The sequence below is a fragment of the Perca flavescens genome, chromosome 2 (assembly GCF_004354835.1).
Source record: "Perca flavescens isolate YP-PL-M2 chromosome 2, PFLA_1.0, whole genome shotgun sequence".
In the NCBI taxonomy this organism is placed as follows: Eukaryota; Metazoa; Chordata; class Actinopteri; order Perciformes; family Percidae; genus Perca; species Perca flavescens.
Window position 1 is genome coordinate 21,294,816 of NC_041332.1, and position 22,896 is coordinate 21,317,711.

At 40.4% G+C, this 22,896-nt stretch overlaps 2 protein-coding genes across 3 annotated transcripts; one reads left to right on the plus strand and one right to left on the minus strand.

Annotated features, from left to right (window-relative positions):
* Positions 1 to 8: 8 nt before the first annotated feature.
* On the plus strand, positions 9 to 2,154 carry LOC114562569 (immune-associated nucleotide-binding protein 9-like; the record flags this gene model as incomplete). The annotated part of the gene is made up of 2 exons (XM_028589038.1): positions 9 to 251; positions 442 to 2,154. Coding segments are annotated over 2 exons (1,722 nt in total), but the record flags the coding sequence as incomplete, so codon positions are not given.
* Positions 2,155 to 7,380: 5,226 nt separating this feature from the next.
* lyl1 (LYL1 basic helix-loop-helix family member) lies at positions 7,381 to 14,979 on the minus strand. Of its 2 annotated transcripts, none has more exons than XM_028590150.1 (4): positions 14,493 to 14,979; positions 11,734 to 13,275; positions 9,425 to 9,522; positions 7,381 to 8,656 (listed from the first exon to the last, which is right to left on the minus strand). In XM_028590150.1, exons 2-4 carry the CDS (start codon positions 12,486 to 12,488, stop codon positions 8,136 to 8,138), a joined length of 1,374 nt encoding a protein of 457 aa, XP_028445951.1. In that variant the 5' UTR covers positions 12,489 to 13,275; positions 14,493 to 14,979; the 3' UTR covers positions 7,381 to 8,135. The 2 variants fall into 2 exon arrangements, with proteins under 2 accessions (XP_028445951.1, XP_028445944.1); XM_028590143.1 differs by having other exon boundaries at positions 7,381 to 8,695.
* Between the last annotated feature and the right edge of the window lie 7,917 nt (positions 14,980 to 22,896).

The window sequence follows — 22,896 nt, forward strand, 5'->3', positions numbered from 1 at the left end:
CTTTCCCCTCATCTTCCTCTCCCTCCTCATTGCCCTCCTACTCCTCTCCCTCCTCATTCCCCTCATCCTCCGTATCTTCTTCTTCATCATCTCCGGAGCTGCGTCTGGTGCTGCTTGGGCGATCTGGAGCAGGGAAGAGTGCAGCTGGTAACATCATACTGGGGCAGGAGGAGTTTGAGTCACGCCCGGACAGCCTCACTGCGATCACTCAGGAATGTGAGAAAAAAAAAGCACTGGTTGACGGAAGACGGGTAAGTTATTAAGATGTCATTTGCTTTCATGTTTTCATTTTTCTTTCACTGATGTGCCATTGCCAACCCCCCCCAAAATCTAATCTTTGACACTCTCGTCTTGTTTTCCATCATAAAACAATTAAATCATGCGGATTTCCCAAGAATCAACTCTTCATATTGCTGCATATTTCTCCTTTTTCACCTGCAGGTGGCGGTGGTGGATACCCCAGACTGGTTCAGTTCAGAACAAACTCCAGATGAGGTGCGAGCTCAGATCTCCTCCTGTGTTGCTTTAACCAGTCCCGGTCCACACGCCTTCCTCCTGTGCGTCCCCTTAGACCAGCCTGCAAAGACCGAGCTGCACGCTCTCGGGGTCCTCGAGGCAGTTTTTGGCCCAGAAGCGGTCCAGAGACACACTGTGCTCCTCTTTACTTATGCAGATAAACTGAAAAAGAGCGGGAAGGCAGGAAATGACAGTGTGGAGGCATACATTGCTGGTCAGCGGGGGGATTTGGTAAAGCTTGTGGAGAAATGTGGTGACAGGTTTCATGTGATGGAGACGGAAGGAGGAGGAAGGGACAGAAGAAATGTGGCACGGCTGCTAGAGAAGGTGGAGCAGACAGTGAAGGAAAGTGGAGGACAGTGCTATTCCCATCCTGCTTTTCAGGAGGCGGAGAAACGAGTGAGGCAGAGACAGTTGGAGATAGCAAGGGAGAGACGGGGGGGGGAACTAGAGCAAGAAAGACTGGGCGACGTTAGACAGCTCAGCTCTGAAAGGCGGGTACTTTATCCCTACATGCAGCCTGTGGCTGAGGCAGAAGAGGAAGTGACAGAGGATGAGATTGAGAAAACAAGGGATGAGGCAGAGATGAGTGTAAGTACAATGAATATTGACAGCCTTCCTCCCATTACGCATTCCACCATGTCCCCTTCACTTCTCCGTTCCATTATGGAGAAAATGGAGTCAAGTGCAAAGATGTTACCTCAACTCCTGGCAGATGGCTCTGTGTGGGTCGGTGAGGGAGCAACGAAGGTGAAAGGTAGTCCGGTGTGGGAGACAGTCGGCAGCAAGGCACAAAATGTCCAGAAGATGGTGGTTGATAGTTCTGTATGGGAGAAGGTTGGAGCTAATGTTGGACATGTGTCCAAACTAGTAGGAGATAGAGTTCCCAAGGTAATGGTGGATGGTTCTGCATGGGTGGGATCCGGAGCAAAGTCAGCAGCAGCTAGTCCTATGTGGGAAAAAGTAGGATCTGGGGCCAAAACTGGAGCTAAGCTGATTGCTGACGGCTCTGTGCAAATTGGAGCTGGAATTTTTACCGGTGCAAAGATGGTGGTGCAAAGTCCTGTGTGGGGGAAGGTTGGCTCTGGGGCCAAAGCAGGGGCAAAAATAGTGGCGGAGAGCTCGGTGTGGGAGAAAATCGGGACTACTGCTAAACAGGTGCCCATGGTAGTCATAGTGGGCACATTGCTGGGTCTGGTGCTCGGTGTGATTTTAGGGGGTGTGATTGGCGGAGCTGTGGGGGCAGCTGCTGGATCTGTGGTAACTGAGGTGGGCAGACGGAAAATCGGCAACAAAAACACGTTAGAAAAGACAGATAAAGCTGCAAAAAATGTGGAGAGAACAGTGAACGACAGCATAGACTCTCTGGTAAAACAAGGAGAGAAAGTATTCAAAACTGAATGAAAGGCTGAAAAGATCATGCATATAAAATGTATAACAAATGCAAAAACATTTAGTTGTGAATAAGTGACATAAGAGTGTATAATTAAACAGTGGCAAATATGTATTTTAAATTTATCGCACCAGACAATCTTTAAAACACAGACACTTTTCTATTAGTGTTTCTTTGTTTGTTTGCTTCTGTCACATTGTATGAAGTTTTTTTATGTTTTTTAAAAGGGTGAATATCACTCACACTAAATTATGTTTTCACAAATATAATTTTGACAAAAAGAACTCTGCTAAACTTGGCTAAATTGATTTTGTTAATACACATGAAAAGTATTTAGGTGCTTCTCTTACTGTTTGCAAGATATGTCAAATTCTGTAAAAGTATAAATGCAATTATTTTGAATGATGATTTATTGTTATTTCATGTAAGTAGTAAATTCAGCATTAATTTAAACTTATGTAAGTCATTTAGCAAGTTATATAAGTTATATTCTATATACAGTACATGGGTCACTTAGCATTTTCACTGTGCTACTAGTACTACTAGTGCTTAATTAAAAACTATTATATAATGATTGGGTCTTTGTCTGTTTTGAGTGTCACAATGCAAATATGATGGAAAGTTTTATCATGAATTTTTAAAAATATATTTCACAATTTCACCGTTCTACACTGACTTTGTTTTTACATTTACTAAAGCTCACAACTTGCTAAGCCTCTGCATTAAAAAGCTGTATGCTCATGATCAGCATGCTAAAGCTGCTTTAGGACCAAGAACCTTCTAGCATGTCCAATCCTCACATGGGACATGCAGGTTCAGTCTGTATGTGACTGATGGAAAAGGGCTAATGGCATTTCTGTGTGCATGCGGGTGTAGCAAGAGGGGCGGAGTCAAGGACTTTATCTCTAAGTCCCAGGCTGGCCACCATCACCCTGCTTGGCCTCCTGTATCAAAAGAAGGACAGAAGGTAAACACCCCAGCAGTCTCAACCAGTATTATAAAGTTTATTTTTTCTGACCTATACGCCATTGCAATATTTAGACCTAAAAACCAAACACACAAGCTTGCACTTTACTCTAAAGGCTTAACAGGTAAATTCAGGCAGAAGCTGTGATGTTCCGTTGATTTCAATAAAGTTACTAATATTTTCACGTTGAATTAATAATTGAATTAGTAGTCTCACATTGCCCGACCAATCTCCACAGTGCTGTGGCGTAAGGTCTGGCTACACAAAAACACGCTCTGGGTTGTTGAAATTTCTTTAAACCAAAGGGCTATTTCACAAAACATAGCTAGCGGATTAAGCTGGTATTTCCCAGTTATCTTGGCTCAATTTAGCCTTGACTCGGTTTCACAAAAGCAGAGGCACCTAAATTACCATGGAGATTTATTCTATGCAGCTAGCCTGCTCCCAACCAGGCTAACAGCCAGGATGTATTAATCCTGGGGCCTTTTCTGTTCACTCAGTGGTTTTACCTTATTATTGTCAGCCTGCATTAAAATACAACAGGTGCATATTGCTGTTCAGTTAAGCACTTATTATTTAAAGTTGTGACCATTATTTTTTTAGAATTATTCATGTGACATTGTGTCATTGTTACTGTTATATTGCTGTATGAAAACTGCTGTTCTAGACACTCCTCCTTAGCCTGGCTTGGCCTTTGTGAAACGCACAACACAGATTAGACTAGGTCAAGCCTCGCTTTATCGGTTATCCTGGATTTATAAATTCTGCTTTTGTAAAATAATTGTTGGCATGATTTTATAAATCATCTTTTAATGTTAAAATACATGTGGCACGGTGAATCTTTAGGATTTACTGTGTCTGTGTATGGCTACCTTAGTGACTATATTTGCTAATAATATGTTGGTGTCATGTTAAGACATTTCAATTTTAAAAAAAAACTTTCAAAAATTAACAATACTTTTTGAGTGACTCGGAGGACCCCCTGTTGAAGATCTCTGCTTTAAACCAATCACATTGGTCTTGTGCTAAGCTCTGGATGCAGACGATGGCTCTGCAAAATGGTCTAGGAAAGGAACTTGTTTTGGTGGAACATTTGTAACCCGCAAAAGAAAACGCCTCATACAATATTAACTGAAGTTAACTGTTCACACAATACAGTAACGTGAGCTATTTAAATTAGCTGGATACATACTTAAACGTAATTTGCTTTTATAAAACTAAACTTACCAGTGTAACGCCGTGTGTATTTTGTCCGTAGCAAATCCCCGCCAATAGGTCCCAAAACGTCCCAGTTAGATATTAAATGCCGCAAACATATTCTTTGTAAATCTTTACATTAATTCTCTGAAAGAACGAAGCAGGCCTGCCTTATTGCACAATCCATATTTTCTTCAAAACTAGCTTCCTAGCTCGAAGTTTGTCATTGTTTCTCGAAGAGAATGGAGTTAGACATCCTGGAAATGAATTGATGCAATGAAAATGTGAATAGGCTTTTTTCACAGAAGAAATTTTGACTTGTCACATAAGGAAAAACATATACATATATAATAAAATTAATAGTGGCTCAATTTCATTAAGCTGCTTCAGTTTCAGGGTTGTCCCCGCTGGCTCACTGTCATGGCTTACTGGGACACTTAAATAGAACAAAGCCATTGTTATAGCAGCTAAAATTGGTATTCCTATAATAATAACGTATTAAATGACAATATGAAAACAATGTGAAATGGGTCGCTCGTAGTGATGAACTTTCAGAGAATTATCATCTGAATCTGCAGCTCCATTCGGCTTTACGGAGCTTTATATCAAGTTTAGCTCATTGTTTAGCTGTCCAGTCCGCAGCATCACTGTTTTGGTTCCCTCTCATCGCTCTCATATAGCCATTTTCAAAAAAAAAAAAAAAAAATTTATAAACTCACTGTACACTACCTGCTAAGCACCAAACAGCAGACAGACAAAGTTAGCAACTAGCTGGTGAACATAGTGGAGCATTTAGCAGCTAAAGAGACATGTTTTTTTCAGAAGTTGGTGGAGACCACAAACAAAAATTTTGGATTTAGATTCACCAGGTGACCAGAAATACAACCCAAAATGAATGATAATGTTGCTCTGTAACTGCTAGATGTGTAAAGCAACTGTTTGCCAAAGAGTTCACCATAACTTAAAGGGTGATGATATGTCAGTTTTGTGTTCACAACTTTTAATGTTATTAGTAACACCTGTGCTTTTGCTACGCTGACAAGTAAATGTCCACTGTGAAAGAAGGCCTATTCATATAGGCTTCGCAAAATTAGGCAAATTCAATTTTCAATTTCTTACATACAAGACAAACATCTTCACTTGGTGAAACAAATTTAGTTAACAATGGCTCAACTCCATCAAGTGTTCCAGTAAGCCATGACAGTGAGCCTGCATGCACAATACCACCAGTTGACCATGGAACTAGCTCATCTAAATGGAATGCAGTTGTTTTAATGTTATTAAATCCTGCCATGACAAGCCAACATTTCTGCTGTGAAAAAGGTCTATTCGTTTATCCTTTAATGCATCCCACCATGACACCAGGAAGCCTTTTGCAAGAGTGTGCCACTTTTATCTTTAATAATAATAATCTGTCATATAGTGTTAAATAACTTCCAACAACACAGCAAATCACTTGTGTTGCTGCAAAAACCCGGCTAAAACTTTAGTGTGTGCAATTGCAGAATACTGCAGTACCCCCTTAATATGTGTGTGACCCCTGCCTCTGTAATCCTCTCTGTGGTTTTATAACGGAGCAGGAGGGGACAGATCAGCCTGGCACAGCAGAGCGGGCAGAGTCAGCCATAGCAGCGTTGTGAAAGCAGCTCTTCCTGTTGTGTGGTCCCAAGACCGGGTGTAGGGCTTCCCAGAGCATCCTGGTGGCTGTATTATTTTTTTGTTTTCCCCCTCTCCCTTTCTCCCGTGCAGTGGTTGCCACCCCATATGGCTAAACACCCATCACACACTCACACACACACACACACACACACACACACACACACACACACACACACACACACACACACACACACACACACACGCACACAGCCACCACCCCTCCTCCAGGAAACTCGTTGACCGTCAATGAGACAGCACTAACTGTAGGCGTTCATGGCCACTTGATAGAGCCGAGCACGCAGGCAGAGTGAAAGCAGCACTATTGCACAGCTGCAACTTACCCCCAACTTTCCATTATGCAATATACATAAATCTTTTGCCTCTTGATTGCTTGCACACACATACAGAATGCATGTCAAAACGTGCGGTTGTGGAATTTAACTAAGTGCATTTACTCATGTAGGTCTACTGTACTTTTCTACAATTTCAAGGTATCTACTTTATGTACTTTATACTACTTTTTATGCCATTACATTGATTTGACAACATTAGTTACTAGTAACTGCAGATTCATATTATTAATTCAAAAATATAAATCAACTAATACATTATTATTAGATTAAGATATTCAACAATATATACAAAAATAATAATTTGTAAGTAAGTCAGTCAGTGATATATATATATATATCACAGTCAGTGATATATATATATCTCCTATAGGCCTATATATCATATAATCCAGTGATCTATTATTCTATATTGGATTACTGTGGCTGTGTGTTAATCATCTGAGAAGCCGTCATTGAAAATTGTTTGGGCAGGTACTTTCACAAAAAATAAATACCTGACAGGTGATTGGATGAACCATCTGTCTACCACGTCCGCCATTGTTGTTTTGAACAAACAACCGCGGCCGTCACACACCATGGTCGCACACATGTATTGTACACACCTAAACCACTCCGGTATCAGCAAATAGCTCTGCACCGGACGGCGATTGGTTTGGTTAGATGGTAATTCAGACACAAACACATTAGGCTACTTGAAGCCTGACAAGATGTATTTTCGTGTGATATGTGATCCAGAGAGTATCGCCTGATCTCGTGATTTCGCGAGAATCCAGCTGCCGTGCAAGGCAAGTTGTTAGGCTCGTTCGAGATGAACTGCGCCTCGCCTGTAAAGTAGACGATGGTGATCGATTCTGCGCAGATCTGGCTCATCTCGAACGAGCCTTATGGCTTCATTGTTAAACTAACCATTATTCATCATTCGTCATTCTGGTGAACTATAAAACCGATGGAGTTTGGCTTTCACTATTCTGCTCATACTGTATAAGGTAACAAGTTGTTGTGTTAATCTATGTAGTTAATCATGTAGACTTATCTAGGCCTACATGTTATTGTTTAAAATAAGCATTGACATTTAAGTTGGCTCTTTTATAGGCCTAACCAAGTAGCTTTGCAAAATACCTCTAACGTGATGGTTACTGTGATCATCTCACACTGAGATTTCTACTTACTGAACACTTCGAGGATACGTAAATGTTCCCTAAACACGGCAAAACTTTTGCATGTGTTGAGAAATAGTGCTGACAAAGAGCAGTCTTTGGAGCGCAATAAGAGGATGTCAAATAAGGAACAGCAAACTAAAACACACTTTATTTCTGTCCGGTACAAGTGTGTCACAATGTCAGGGAGGGACCATCGGCCCTGCTTCTCTGACATTAACATTAATAACTGCAACTTCAATTCATGAATGCATTACATGCTCTTCTTTGCAGGCACAATAAAGTATTTATATACTTTTAATAATTGTACTGGGGCAATGCAGATTATTTAATTGTACATTTCTGAGGCTGGAACAAAATAATCTGGTTTTTAAGGCTCTTGTGAGAGATTTACCATTTTATGAGTCTACAGAGGAGGAATTCAAAATCCTGAATATCTTGACTGAGAAGAGATTATTAGATTTTTATCATTAACACGTAGAAATCAAAACGGACGATCTCATTAGATTTCCAGGATCCTGTTTTGCATAATTCGTCCGTGTTGTGGATCCACATTGTTTGACATTGGAACTTTGGGACCTTACTTGGATATAAAACACGTTCAAGTCTGTTTGAATGTTCTGTGGTGTTTAAATGCCTCACTACTTTCCCCACAGCACAATTTCAGTCTTTTCCTAAAACACAGAGCACTTACCCTCAATGTTTACACATCACTGCAAAAGACAGAGATAGTTAAAACTACAATAAATTCTCCAAAATTCCATTTCACTACTTAGGAGTTGAAATGAGAATCATACTGGCTCCACAAACCCTTTTTTTGGAATCTGGCAGTGATTGTGTGTCCTGTCTTGTCAGTGTGACATTTACACCTCTTTACTTGCCGTCTTTTGGTGTCACCGCTCATCATTTGTGGCTGCCACCATCCGTATCTGACCTTTGACCTTCCCCAGAAGGCCCTGTGTCACCAAAGAGGTCTTAGCCCCAAAGTTTTCCTCACTGTCTGTGTCACCATAGCAACTGGATGTTGCTGGGGAGTTAGCCAGAGCAATGACTGAGTCAGTTGAGTCTCTGTGGACTGCAGTGGGACGTGCTGAGGATGGCGGGGTGGCGTGGGACGGAGAAGGAGTGTTGCACTGAAAAATACGGTTCCGTTTATTACTGTCCAACCCAGTGGTGCTGCGCTCGTCCTCAGCTGAGTCCTTGTTCTTGTCCTGTGCCTGGTCATTGAGCAGAGTGACCAAGAAGTTGATGTACTTTACAGCCAGACGGAGGATTTCATTCTTGCTGAGCTTCTTGTCTGGTGGGTGTGTGGGAATGAGTTTTCTCAGCTCAGAGAAAGCCCCGTTTACGTTCTGCTGTCGCCAGCGCTCGCGGCTGTTGGTGAAGACACGGCGAGCGAGTTTCTGAGGAGGGCCTGTTAGACACACATAATCACTGTCTGAGTGTGCAGGGCCTTAAAGGACATAAAAATAAGTTAATATATATATTATTATTGTCAACAAATACCATAAAAAAGCAACAATGAAATTATCCTACTATCATAATGTGTTGTGTAGCCAATGTCTGATATGTCTTATTCATCTGTGACATAGAACTCTGTTGTTCAAAAACTATTAAAACAACACTGTTGCACTGGGACATCTTCAGTCATGAGTCATCTGTACTTAAGTTTATTTTGAGTAAATTCCACATATACTGCCTTGCTGCTGTAAATACTCACTTGAGCACCACGTGTATTAATCCACTGCTGAAAATAGTCCTACAACAAATGCACTATTTACTCCTGTTTGAATAACATTTACTTAAACTACAGTGCCCTGCTATTTTAGGGAATTATTTAACCTTTCAAAAAAAAAATCTAAACATGTATCCATGACCCATTTTTTAAAACATTTATGTCTTCAGTAAGAACAACAGTGCTTGGAGCTGAAAGCCACACACAAGTTAAGGAAGTAGAAATGTATTGAGAGATAGAACTTGCTGACCATAAGGAAAATACAGATTATCTGTAACCTTTTTTACTTCTTTTTTAAACATCATACATTCAAAATTAACCTTCTCCAGGATCAGTGCAGCATTTCCATAATCAGTACAATTTCAAACATGCAAACATTCACATACAATAATTATGGCTGTATCAATATTGATGTTTCATTCTTTATTTGGTCACACAGAAACTCACAATCATTGATCTCCACCTCAAAGTGCGATGAGGGTCTTCTCTTGATCCGGCTGTTGTTGATGACACCATAGTTTCCTCCTGAAGGACCCAGGTAAGAACTATAGATAAAAACAGCAAAATGTGACATTTTTGTAACTGCATTTGCGATCAAGTGCAGCTAAATATATAAAAAAAGAATCTCTTCTTGTAAATAGAAAGAAAGGTAGAGTGGTTGGAGAAATCAAGAATATGGTGGAAGCCATTAACTGCGATGTGATTAGGTTTGTGGCGTTGATTGAGTGTGCATGCAGAGTTTTAGCCCAGTCTCATTAAGTCTGGTTAAAGTGATTCTACTTCAGGGGGATGGAATAGATCAATGCTTCCTGCTACAAACAGACCAGAGAGAAGTGAGGAGGGAATCTTATTCCCAGACCTCCATGACAGATGGTGAAACCTTAGATGTAGAAAAAAAGTCCTACTTTTTACATAGATGATGCTCCTTTGTTACAGAAAGAAACTGTGAGGAAAGTCTTTTTTGGTGTAGAGAATAGATGAACAGTAGGAGGGCTCTGATAATATCTGCAAAGGAATGCCTTTCGTCATGAGTGTAAGCTAAGAGTTGCCAACTCTACGAGCCCCAAAAAAGCTTTAAGAGATCTGTTTTGTTGTCTTTTGTCAGTTCAACGACTAAATTTAGTTGCAATTAAAAGTAGATGTTTAGTTTGGAAAGTAATATCTTCAGGTTATTGGTTGCACACAATAAAAAAACAATTCATGATGCAACTTGTATTTAGCACCCAAATGTCCTGATGAGAAAATGTAGCGTGAGAAATGTGAGGTCCCTTCATAACAGCACACATCCTGCTGTCAATTTCACATAACCGTGCAGCATAGCCACAATTAATCTCAATGGGAAGTCGTGAAATCGTAGCAGTTAAGGTTTCATATGAAACAGAAAATTGCTACCAACGAGGTGGCATCATCATCACTAGTAACATCACAGGAAAGCGTTTTTTATTTTATGGTTAAGAGTTACACATCTGTTTGCATGCCTGCTGAAAAGGAGGTGCATGAGCACGTGCCATGTGTTATATTTGATATACTATTGTATTATGTTTCATAGAGAGCTGAAGTTTTATTATATTTTCAATAATTCAGACTTTCTTACAGCATAAAATGCAAACTCCAGAATTGTTTAACTTGTCATGAAACTGCTATTCCACCAACAAGATTATTTAATCCATAGCTCATACGTTAGATAACACTGTCAGTGCTGTCTGCTAATGTTGTGGTTCCCAACCTTGGGGTTGGGACTAGGGCTGAACGATTTTGGAAAATAATGTAATTTTTTTTTTCACTAATATTGCGATTGCGATTTAAAATGCGATTCTTTTTTAAGCTTTTTGTCTTCTGTATTATTCAACAAAGACAAGCAATAAATCATTGTATAGTATGAACAACACAAGATTAGATAGATTAAACAAACTGTTCTTTCCTGGAGGCCAGGCCTGTAAGTGATGATGAAATTAGGTGATGCATGAATTTATATGAATGACATCTTTTATTTAACTACTTCAATCACAGTAGTATATTGAGCACTGACCAAGCCTGGTGGAAACATTCATATGAAAGTCAGAACAAATAACACAAATTAAAGTGCAAATTCCCTAAATATAAAAACAAATATGTGGCTTTAACGTATTTAGATTATTATTTACTGTAATAAACATATGTAAACATGTGGATTGCACTTTTTAAACGCTGTCTTTGAACTTCACTAGACAGTTAATTAAGTAAAAATATAGTATATATTACTGATCTCCAGTCAGTAAAAAAACATAATGCAGAAAATAAAAGAAGAGAAATATCTGCCTGTACCTGTTTGAAAATATTTAGGTAACTCAAAGTTAAATGTACAACAGGTCAAGGTACGGCATAGCGTCCAAGTTGATGCTTTCTCTGCAGAGTGCAGACTGCTTTGCTCTCGCGAGTCATGTGACCAAATTGCAGCCTTTGCGATTAGGAAATCATGTTTTAACATATCGCGATATTATTGCAAATGCGATTAATCGTTCAGCCCTAGTCGGGACCCCTCAAAGGGGTTGCAAGATTGAGAAGTAGCATGATGATTAACCAATAAGAAAGATGTAAAAACACAAAAGTACATTGATTTCACCTTGCTTCACTTTTCACCAACCTTTTTTTTCTTGTGGAATAGAAATATTTGCTTCTTTAGGACCCAAAAATTATTAAACTGAAACAATCTGAGAAAGGAGGAAATCACTCTGCTTAGCACTCACTGAAGAAGGTCTATATAAGCCAGATCTCACCTGGTGAAGAAGGGGTGTGCAGACAGGTACTGCTGAGGCAACAGGGGTCCTGGGGAGGAAGCTGAATGGCCCCCAGAAGCTCCAGGGCTGGCCACAGGCAAACAGGCCAGCTGACTGCGGCGAAGGTCCCCATGGGGCCCATGTAGGAGACTGGGAATTGGGTGGAGGGCAGTCAAAGGGGTATTAGGGAGCGGGAGAGGGGGTTTGCTGTGACCGAGGCTGATGACTGGAATGTGTGGAGGAAGAGGAGAGGATGATGAAGACAAAGGGAAGGATCTGGTGGAGGTTGGAGGTGGTAAAGTACACAAGGAGGTCTTTGCTGGCGCCGGGAGGAGTGGAGGTGGAGAGGAAAGAGTTGGGGACCCCTTGGCAGAAGCAGAAGGGGCTGTGGTGCACTTTGGTCCTCCTCGCTTCTCCTCTTCCTCCTCCTCGGTCTCCATGACGATGGGCTCAGGTGCAGTAGCTGTCCCTACGTTGTGACTGGTTAACACCGTCGCCGTGGCAATGGGGGACTGAATCGAGTCAACAGAGGGGACATCCGTGTGTCCCTTGTGCCCTGTCTTGTTAGCAGGACACAGGCTGCTGATAGCGTACGAGGATGCTAAAGGCCTGTTTTGGAGTGGACTGTGCTGCTCTACGGAGGCACAGGATGGGGAGGAAGAGGAGGAGGAGGAGGAGGAAGAGGAGGAGGAGGAGGGGCGAGGTAGGTTTGGGGGTGAGGTAGGTGGGCCAGTGGGGTTTAGCTTCTCCATCATGGTAGGAAAGACTCAGTAGTTCCAAAATTTAGTTCCTCCCGGCTGCTCAGTGTATGCGGTGAGAGTGTGTCAGTGTGTCTATATATATATATATATATATATATGTGTGAGAATAAGTAACATATTCATGTGTACCACCTGCAGCTTGTCCTACAGAGCCCTTTAAACCTCTCCTAACCAAGTCTTTTACTTATACGTCTTTATTTCCTCTTCATTTGTTCTGCTTTCTTGCAAATTATGCAATAGTTTGCTGCTCTACCTCACTTGAAATGTGTATTTTCCTCTGGCCAACCTGCAACCCATCAGTTGTTCTTATCTTTGCCAGGGTCAGTATGTGTATCTTCTGTCTGTCAGTTCAGATTACATTTGCCTCAGATTGAGCTATAGCTGTCCTCTGATCCAGCCTTATTACCCATCATTCCCGCCTCTGCTGGCTGTGAGTGTGAGTAAACGTGAGCCTGTATTCATTCCCTCACTTCAACATTACAGAGGGTGCCAATGAAACAAATGTTCAGTCTTTGCAGTCTTTAATGGAGTAGCCCTCCTGTGGTATCGTCTCTGGGTGCAGCGTGGAGCCAGGGTGGTTGTTGCGGTCTGATCTGGAGTGGATTTCTCCCACAGTACATCCTGAGCAGCAGATTCTAGGTTTTGAAAAAGTCTCTAGTGGCTGTTCTTTATGAGTCTGTCCGTCTATCTGTCTGTGTGTATTTTGAGGATGTGAGTCAAAATCCGTTTAAGCATTCAAAACGTCCCAGACCCCTGAAGATTGGATTGATATCAAAAGAGTCTGTTGAACAAAATAAAAAACACACTCAGGATATATATTTGGTGTATATATAGATATAAAAATGTTCTAAAAAGTCATAATTTGCAAATAAGCACCACAGGAGCTTGTACTAAAATGTAAGGAGTAGTTGTTGGTTCCCTCAGTGGAAGCTGGTCTACAGTTTAAAATCTGAATTTGATTCATAATTTACAGATTCATCACATACTACTGCCCTGAGGTGATGTTAAAATGCTGGATATCAAGTTAATTCACTGTTCTCTATTTCTTCAAGGAAGGAGACGTTTGGTTTTACTCTGCGCTGCCATGCGTTACACTCTTATGATTTCTCAGGTTTTGCAATCGCAAGTGTTCCTGTTTTGTCTTTTCTAGTGGTCATGACTTTATTTTGGTCAGTTCCCTCTTTCACAATGATGTGCGGACAACACTTGCAGGTAGTTTTTTTATCATTTAATTTGCAGCAGTGTTGTATTTACTTACATATAAATTGAATGCATAGAGAAGCAACACAGACAGAAAGTTACAGATGAATATTTAAAAGGCCTCGGTTGTACATGGCTATTTTTGATGAAGACATAATGATTTGCACGTTTTTTTTTTAAAAATAATTTATTTTGCTGTTGTGGCCAAGAAACACAGCGACTATCACTACTCATATACTTTTTTTGAAGTATAGATAATATAGCATTTGACTTTTGGTCAAGCCTGTATTCTCTGGCACATTTCTGCACGAGTTAATAATAAACCTTTATGCTACCAATATTTCTTTGCTCTAGATTTTTATATATGTCCAATATTTGTGTTTTCTTTCTGTTTAATCAATTTATATGTTATTGCCTTATATTTACTGTCACCAGTAGACTGGTTAAGAAATATATATATATATATATATATATATTTCAGCTTTTAAGAAAACTATTTGTATTGTATTCAATAGAGTAAATGGCCATCAAAAAGCATCTGACGTGGTGGGATATTACATTTTTATCTTCATCTATTTACCACTAGATAACCATTTTATTATCAGTTTTCCAATTTTTTTTTTTTTTACTAAAGTACACACTGTATGACGTATCACATATGACAAACTCCAAACAGATGCTATTTTGTTATTATTTATATTATATATTTATACATACATATTTTTTTATAATTGTTGAGGCTGCAAACCATTCATGCACTACAGGCCGCATACAAATAAAATAAACATAAGTACTTACAGATACATTATGATATCCAGTGTGGCTCGTCTGTCTGTCATGCAAAATCCGTTCAAGTGATCTGTAAACGCACATGTTGTATCTCCTCAGTGTTTAACGCCCTCCTCCTCCTCCTCCTCTTCCTCCTCCTCCTCCAGCAGCCTGTCACTGTCTGTCTGTCAATGTCTAAGGTCAAAACTGACACCGCTCAAAACACTTCTCGTATTCTGTGAATCCCTTTAAAAGCTAATAACTAGATATATTTATAAAAGTCCCAAATATTCACAAAGAGATGAAGTCAGAATTAGACCGTCCAAATGTACGTATTTGTTTTTCGTTGTGAAGTTGCTCCTTTGAACGAAGACACACTCAAAGCATGCCGTCCCTTGTCCATATGTCATTCTCACCTCTCTCTCTCTCTCTCTCTCTCTCTCTCTCGCTCTCTCTTTCACTGTCCTGTCTATCCTTCTTTCTCCCACTCTCTTGGCCAAGAAGACACAATGCTCTAGCTGGTTGCCAGGCGGAGAACTCTGGTACTGGCAAGTGTGAGGTGGGAGGGGAGAGAGAGAGAGAGAGAGAGAGAGAGACAAGGGGGAGAGAGGGAACCATGTTGCAAGGAGAGTTTTCCGCTCCCTGCTGGACAAGAGGATGTGCTAGTACAATATGGTGGCTCCTGATAAGAGCCTCAAAGCTGCCTGTGGCCTGTAGATAAGGAACCTCCACCACCCCTCCTCCCCCTCCACCACCAATACCAACACACACACACACACACACACACACACACACACACACACACACACACTAGACTGGTCAGTCCTAGACTTTGAAGGCATCTTGACTGTTTCCAAGAAAATATCAATATAATAAATAGACAATAGTGTACTGTACACACAAGCACATGCTTCTTCATACACACATACGTATATGGTGGATGTTCATACATAGACAATGCCAAAGAGGCCCTTGGGGAATCAGTAGATAAATATCTTAAACAGTCTGCTATTAATGGTAATTTTTAAATCTTGATTGTTCGATTTGAATCTCATGAGGATCGTATAATTTGTCTTTGTAGCAGCATTATAAAAACACATGTTCTTTTATTCTGGATTATTTGAGACAAATTGATTTAATAAAGGAGGTGAGCAGAGATGAAATACAAATGAGAGATGAGGAGCAACTATTCCTGAATAGAGCTTTTCTTTTATTATAGTTGATTGTCTTATCCTGGTTCGTGTGTGTGTGTGTGTGTGTGTGTGTGTGTGTGTGTGTGTGTGTGTGTGTGTGTGTGTGTGTGTGTGTGTGTGTGTGTGTGTGTGTGTGTGTGTGTGTGTGTAACAGCATGGTACAAACACAAAAGATCTCTATTCATTGGAGATTTTGGGCAGGGGCTTTTCTGTTATGACATCAGAGCACACCTGTGTCACTGATCTATGTCGCGTCATCATGGTAACTTTCCTCTCCAAGAGCTCCCAAACTTCCTTCCTAAATTTATCTTTCACTCTCTCTCTTTATCTCTCTCTCTCTCAACCTCAGGGTCAGCACCTCTTTTACATTCCATCAGTCATTTCCTTCTTAGACAGACTGAAACACTAACATTATAAAGGCTTTACAGTTACGTGAACTTCAAGGTCCTGGGAAAGAAAGAAAAAAAGATCTGTCATCGCCTTCATCATCATTATTATCATCATCATTGTGATTTGTTTTCGTTTTAGTCATAATGATCATCGTCATTGTCAACAATAACTGCACTGTGGTCTGAATATGCTGAAATAATAATAGTACAATCCGAGTTCAGACAGAGTCATCTATCGGTCTGTCACACTCTTTTGCGTCTGGCAGCTGTGGTTCCAGTTGATCGCACTCTGTGTTCCAGAATTAAGTTGCAGTGGCACCGCTGTGCCTGCAGATGCTGCATGAATTTGCCTGTGACATATAAAAAGCTACACCAAGGGACAGAGACAAATCCTTTGGGATTAACTTTTTCTGTGCTTTATATGGTACTGTTAAAAGTAATATAATTCAATATTGTAACATTGCTGTTTTGTCAGTGCGTTTGTGGTTCTTTTAAAGGTGTTTCTGCATCTGGCTTTTTGGGGTTCATTCAAAATATAACTTTAATAAAAAATGCTTTAAAATGCCTTTTGCTTTTTTTTCAGTGATTGTTTATAATTGTTTGTGGCTATATGTGCTTCTAGGAAATATAATAAAGAAACATAAATACATTTTCAAAGTCAAGACAAGTCTGACTTATAGCTGAGTTTGTGCTAAAAAACCATGAGGGTAAATATGGTTTATCAGATGCTAAACAAAGACAAAAAATAAATGCATAGAAACATGGCAACAATTATCCAAACTGAACCTGGACCCCAAAAACATTTCAGAATGCAGTTTTAGTTGCAAAAGCCTCTTAATGTCTTTAACTTTGTCGAGATAAAACAAATCAGTGAACATTGTGGGCTCCCTCCCCCCCACCCCCTTACTGTAAAAGCCTGATTTCTCAGACTCTCGTTCACACTCTCATTTACGGCTCAGTGTGAACACCCAAACTGTAAACAGGGAATAATAATAGAAGTAAGCGATAACAGACAGCTTCCGCTTTTCCCTTGAGTGAGGAAGAAATCAAGAGGGGATTGTTTTAATCTTAAAACCTCGCTATCACGCCCTCCTCCTGGCTACCTCAAAATACCTAGCTTGATAAATGGAGTATCGATGGAGGAGACATTGTGAATGAGTAAAGTGTGTGTGTGTGTGTGTGTGTGTTTTTATGTGTGAAAGCAAGGGTCAGGCTATTTGTTAAAATACCCTTGAGACTTATCGTAAAAATAAATGTAAAGGTTCTGTCGCTCTGTGTGTGTGTGTGTGTGTGTGTGTGTGTGTGTGTGTGTGTGTGTGTGTGTGTGTGTGTTCACCAGCAGAAACAACATTGATCTTCTTGCTGGGCCAGTAAGCATGTGTGGGTGAGGAGTGGAAACTGAAAAGCTTGTGGCCTATTCATTGTTGAAAGAAAATACCAGCTATTAAATTGCAGTCCAGGAACCAAAATATAATACTAACTGATACAGTGTTTCCCACAGGTTAAAAATGTACTTGTGGTAGTGGGTAGTGCAGGATGTGATGGCGCGGCACGTGATGGCTGGTTTCAGTAATAAACTAGTCAAACAAAGGTTTATGAACTATTTATTAAAAACAATTACTACATAACATTAACAGATAATTCAGAAAGAAATACCTATTTACATATTAAACAAATTAAACTAAAAGATGATATAGATACAAATGAAGTGCAGCCATGATGTGCTTTGTCAATTAAATCTGGTTGGTTTGTCAAAGGTTATGGTTCAGCAGATAAAATACCTGATTACCCGGAGCCAAAATTGTTATATTAACAACCTTAATACTATACTATGAGTTAAGTATATCCGTTTTATTTGGGTTCGAGTCCATAAATACAGTAAGTGGTTACGGGCACAGAGAAAATGCTTGGTTAGTGGTTAGCAACGATTAGCTCCAGTTAGCTCCATTATAAAGATATAGAGTGGAGGAGACTGCTGCAGAGAGGGTGAACAACCAGACTCTGATAAATGATGTTCGGGGAGCTTTCACAGCGGTGGGGCCGCGGCATTTCTATGGTTTATTAGTACAGTAAATCCCACAGCAAGACCACCAGCAGCATGCTACTGCTAGCTAGCCTCTGAGCTGTGCCTGTTGACGCTGTGTCATGCACGCAGTGCGAGACTTGACGAGGGGGAGGGGCTGGAGGCCACCGGTCTGTGTGCGCTGTAAAAAACAACAACATGTTGATTGGAAAAGAAAATGTAATTTGGATTGCCTGGGCGGTTCTCAATCTACCTGGGCAGGCCGCCCAAGTACAGTGCTCATGCACACACATTCATTCTCCCTTGTGGGGGGGAGGGATGTAGGAGACAGGTTTGGGCTTTAGCAGAAAGGGGGGAGGGACTGATAAGTTGTAAAATTTTTGGCTAAGTCCCGGATCTTCACAATCCTACCTACAGCACCTTTGTAGATGTAGGAATATAGTGTGCCCATTTTGATGTCAGCAGTTAGAGAGAAAAAAACTCTTACATGAAAGAAATCTTACATGAATGCTTGGTTAATTATTTTGTCTCATTTTGATGTTTGCTCTCTGTTTAGCTTACCCTATACTTACCTGAGCAGGTGGTAGGTTCCATTTAGGTGGGGGCCTAAAGGAAGGAAGGAGGTAGCAGCTTGTTGTGAGGCTGCAGCTTTATTAGTTTCTGTTCATTTAGCTTCTGTTTAATTTAGTTCCCGGGTTACATGTTTGCCTTTGTTTCAGTAAACCTTTTGTAAGTAAATGCCACGTTTTTGCATTTACTCCTGCTTATCAACCAGAGGCTCGGGAGCAGGTTATGTTGGAGATTAGAGATCAACCGGTGTAAAAGCCCCGCCTATTGACCAATCAATACTCGATTGATAACAGCATCACCGTTCTTAGAAGATCCGGTGGAGCTCGGTGCGCAGAGAGAGAGAGGTGCGCTAAGAAAAGTTAAAACATGTAGAGACCGACAACCCCCGATGGGTATTTTTTATGAAAGATATAGATTTTCAGCGGAGGGAATTACATACAGGCTATTTGTTGGCTTATTGAGCCGTGTGTTGCCAATGCACACATCGTTTTGAATTATGTTTTTATATATTTTATTTGCTCTCGCTGTTGCTTATCACTGGCAGGGTTGCAACTGAAATAATAGGCTAAAGCAACGACACTTTATGGAAAGCACAAGCGTAATTATGTTCAGATCTAGTGCCTGACTGATGGGGAAGTGATACCCTATTGATAAGCGTTGTGATTTACGCATAACAGCGTCAGCTTTTTTGCCAGCTTTCCTTCCTGTTTTAGGAAGCAGGGACTGTATTGCATTTTGCCTGTAAAACCGTGTCTGTGTTCTTCATATTTATGTAGAATTATAGTTTGCTGTTGTTATGTAAAGTATACGGCTCTGGTAGATGTTTGCAATTGGTCATGCTGTGCAAACGTCGCCTCTTTTATGTGAACACGCATGCCGCTAGATTGGAAAACCCTGGGTTGATTGAACTAGTTGTTAACCACCGTCGTGACACAGGTTATGCGGGACCGCGGTGGTTAGGTTTGGTGAAGCCGGGTAACTGAAATAAATCCAGGGCATGTTGATCTTGCTTCGTAGTACAGGCCTCTGGTTCTTCAACATCCCTTTTAAATTTGTGTGTGTGTGTGTGTGTGTATATATATATATATATATATATATATATATATATATATATATACACACATATGTATGTATATATATATATATATATATATATATATATATATATATATATATATATATATATATATATTATTACATGGAGTGCAAGTGCTACAAGTGGCCACTGTGACAACATTTTTTTGAATTTTGAATTAATCTTTTCTATAACACCAATATTTTTCATCCCTTCACAAAATTTAGTGTGAACTTGGAGTCATAAAAGTCGTATGAACACACACACACACACACACACACACACACAAACACACTCCCCTAAGTGGGCTCCATGGCCACGTTTCCTCCACGTCATGTAAACACTATTGTGTGCCGGGCGATACGGATCACTGGCACATAATTGTTTAAGGCAATATTCACAGTGCATTTCATGGAGAAAGTGACAAACAATGCTGCGAGCGCTGGCCGGGACAGACGCTCTCTCTCCTCCTCTGCTGCGACAGATGTCGACTCTATTTATTTTTCCTTATTGTCCTGGAGACCGGCCATCTAACTACAGAGAACGAAAACAAGATTTTGAGTTAAAGGTCCCATGGCATGAAAATTTCACTTTATGAGGTTTTTTAACATTAATATGCATTCCCCCAGCCTGCCTATGGTCCCCCAGTGGCTAGAAATGGCGATAGGTGTAAACCGAGCCCTGGGTATCCTGCTCTGCCTTTGAGAAAATGAAAGCTCAGATGGGCCGATCTGGAATCTTGCTCCTTATGAGGTCATAAGGAGCAAGGTTACCTCCCCTTTCTGTGCTTTGCCTGCCCAGAGAATTTGGCCCACCCATGAGAGAGAGACAGCATGGCTTTCAAACGAGCAAAGTGGCAGTTGGTCAAGGCACACCCCCAACCTCCACCTTGCCCCCCCCTCTCTCCTCCTCAATAGCTACAGACACAGAAATGGCATATCCTAAGGGAAGCTCATTGTGGGACTGGCTCTAGTGGCTTTAATTCTGCACCAAGGCTGAATTTTGGGAAAGAGACTTCAGATACACTATTAGGGGACCCCTAATGTCTATATAAAAGCATCCAAAGAGCACCATGTCATGGGACCTTTAATGTGGGAGATTTAGGACAAAACATGAGGATTGGTTTTACACCGTTGGCCTAGCATCTGATCCTGCATACTTTCATTAACATGACAGAGACCTGATCCACCTCATCAGGACAGCAGGTGTTTGACTAAATTAGAGGTGGCAAAAGGAGCACATTGCAATATTATTGACACTATACAATTAGCAAAGAGATTTATTTTTAAATGTTCTGTAAGATATTAAAATAGTAGATCAAAGTGTTGTATATAAAAAAATTAAAACCAAGGTTAGTTAATTAATTAAGAAAAAATGTATCATATGTTCAAATAAATAAACAAAAGGTGAGTGTAAAACATCAGTGGAGGTGCAGTACTGCAGCATTCACACCAAAAACATGAGCAAATTGATTTTATTTGTAGAGCTGGTGAAAGTGGAGTACACAATTTGGACTAAAACATTGTTTATAGCCTGAAATGTTTTAAAAAGAAAAAGTTATATTGATGAACAATCTGCATACTTATGCATTAGTTCAAATCAATTATCACAAATTTAGTACTCCACCAATTTAACATTTTACTCCTATAACATGGTTGGATTTAATGTATGGTGGACAGTTTAAAAAAAGAACAAAATATATAATTTTTATTTCACAAATTCTTCTTCTTGTCATAACCTGGTGCCTACATTACCCACAATGCAACTCAAGTGCAGACTGTTGGGAGATTGAGGTGTGTTATGCTAGTAGCAGCTAATGTTGCCTCGAGCTGCTGGCCTCAAGCAGAGATCAGGAGCCGCTACAGGGGTCTGGTAAACTCACTTCTTTATAACTTCACGCCAATAATAGATTTTTTTAAGTTTCTAACTTGTAGTCAACCGACGCTGACTCAACTGACCTCACTTGAGGCAATTTATCAGACTTCACACAGCTCCCTCTGGAGCCACAAAAGGCTTTACACATCTTGATTACATACTTTATGCAGTAGAACTCTCCAACACCTGTAAACAGACTTTGATCTGTAAAATTGGAGTTTCCCTTTAAGTTGAGGGAAAGCAATCATTTGTAAGTCAAGTGTATCCGCTTCATCTCGAGCAGATCAAACAAATTATTTGGCTCTTCCTCATTACTGCCCTGTAACATCAAGGCCCAAACATTGTAGATGTTTTCCAAGTAGACAGCAAGGACCTTAAAGTTCATGGAGATCCTGATTACTGTAGCAGCACCTCATATGCTGTCAGCCACATGTGGACGGTCACACATCGCTCCATTCCCAGGATGCACCTGGCCTGGGGCGAGCGGGCGGACGTGGGGGACAGCTGTTTCCTGTGCACACTTCCTGGTTCGGCAGAGCAGAGGGGGGATTGTGGTGGGGAGTGGAGGGGGCAGGCGAAGGGGTGGAACAGGCCTTTTCCAAACAGGATATATCTGCCACAGCCACAGGTGTGAGGGTACCAAGGCTCCTCATCCTCATATATATATATACATATTTTTTTTTTTTTTTTTTTTTTTTAAAGAAAACAAATACCCTACTGATTGAAGGGAGGGTTATATGATGAAGGTAAGTGGAAGAATAAGTAGATAAGGATAAGATGAAAAATATATAGAGGAGAAAGGAAGGTGGGGTAGACAGAAGCAGTATTATTTACTATTATATACAGTGGGGCTCGAAAGTTTGGGCACCCCAGGTAAAAAAATTTTTATTAACGTGCATAAAGAAGCCAAGAAAAGATGGAAAAATCTCCAAAAGGCATCAAATGACAGATTAGACATTCTTATAATATGTCAAAAAAGTTAGATTTTATTTCCATCATTTACACTTTCAAAATAAAATGGCATCTGCAAAAGTTTGGGCACCCTGCAGAGTTAATACCTTGTACTGCCCCCTTTGGCAAGTATCACAGCTTGTAAACGCTTTTTCTAGCCAGCCAAGAGTCTTTCAATTCTTGTTTGAGGTATCTTCGCCCATTCTTCCTTACAAAAGTCTTCCAGTTCTTTGAGATTTCTGGGCTGTCTGTCACGCACTGCTCTTTTAAGGTCTATCCATAGATTTTCAATTATGTTGAGGTCAGGAAATTGTGAAGGCCATGGCAAAACCTTCAGTTTACGCCTCTTGATGTAATC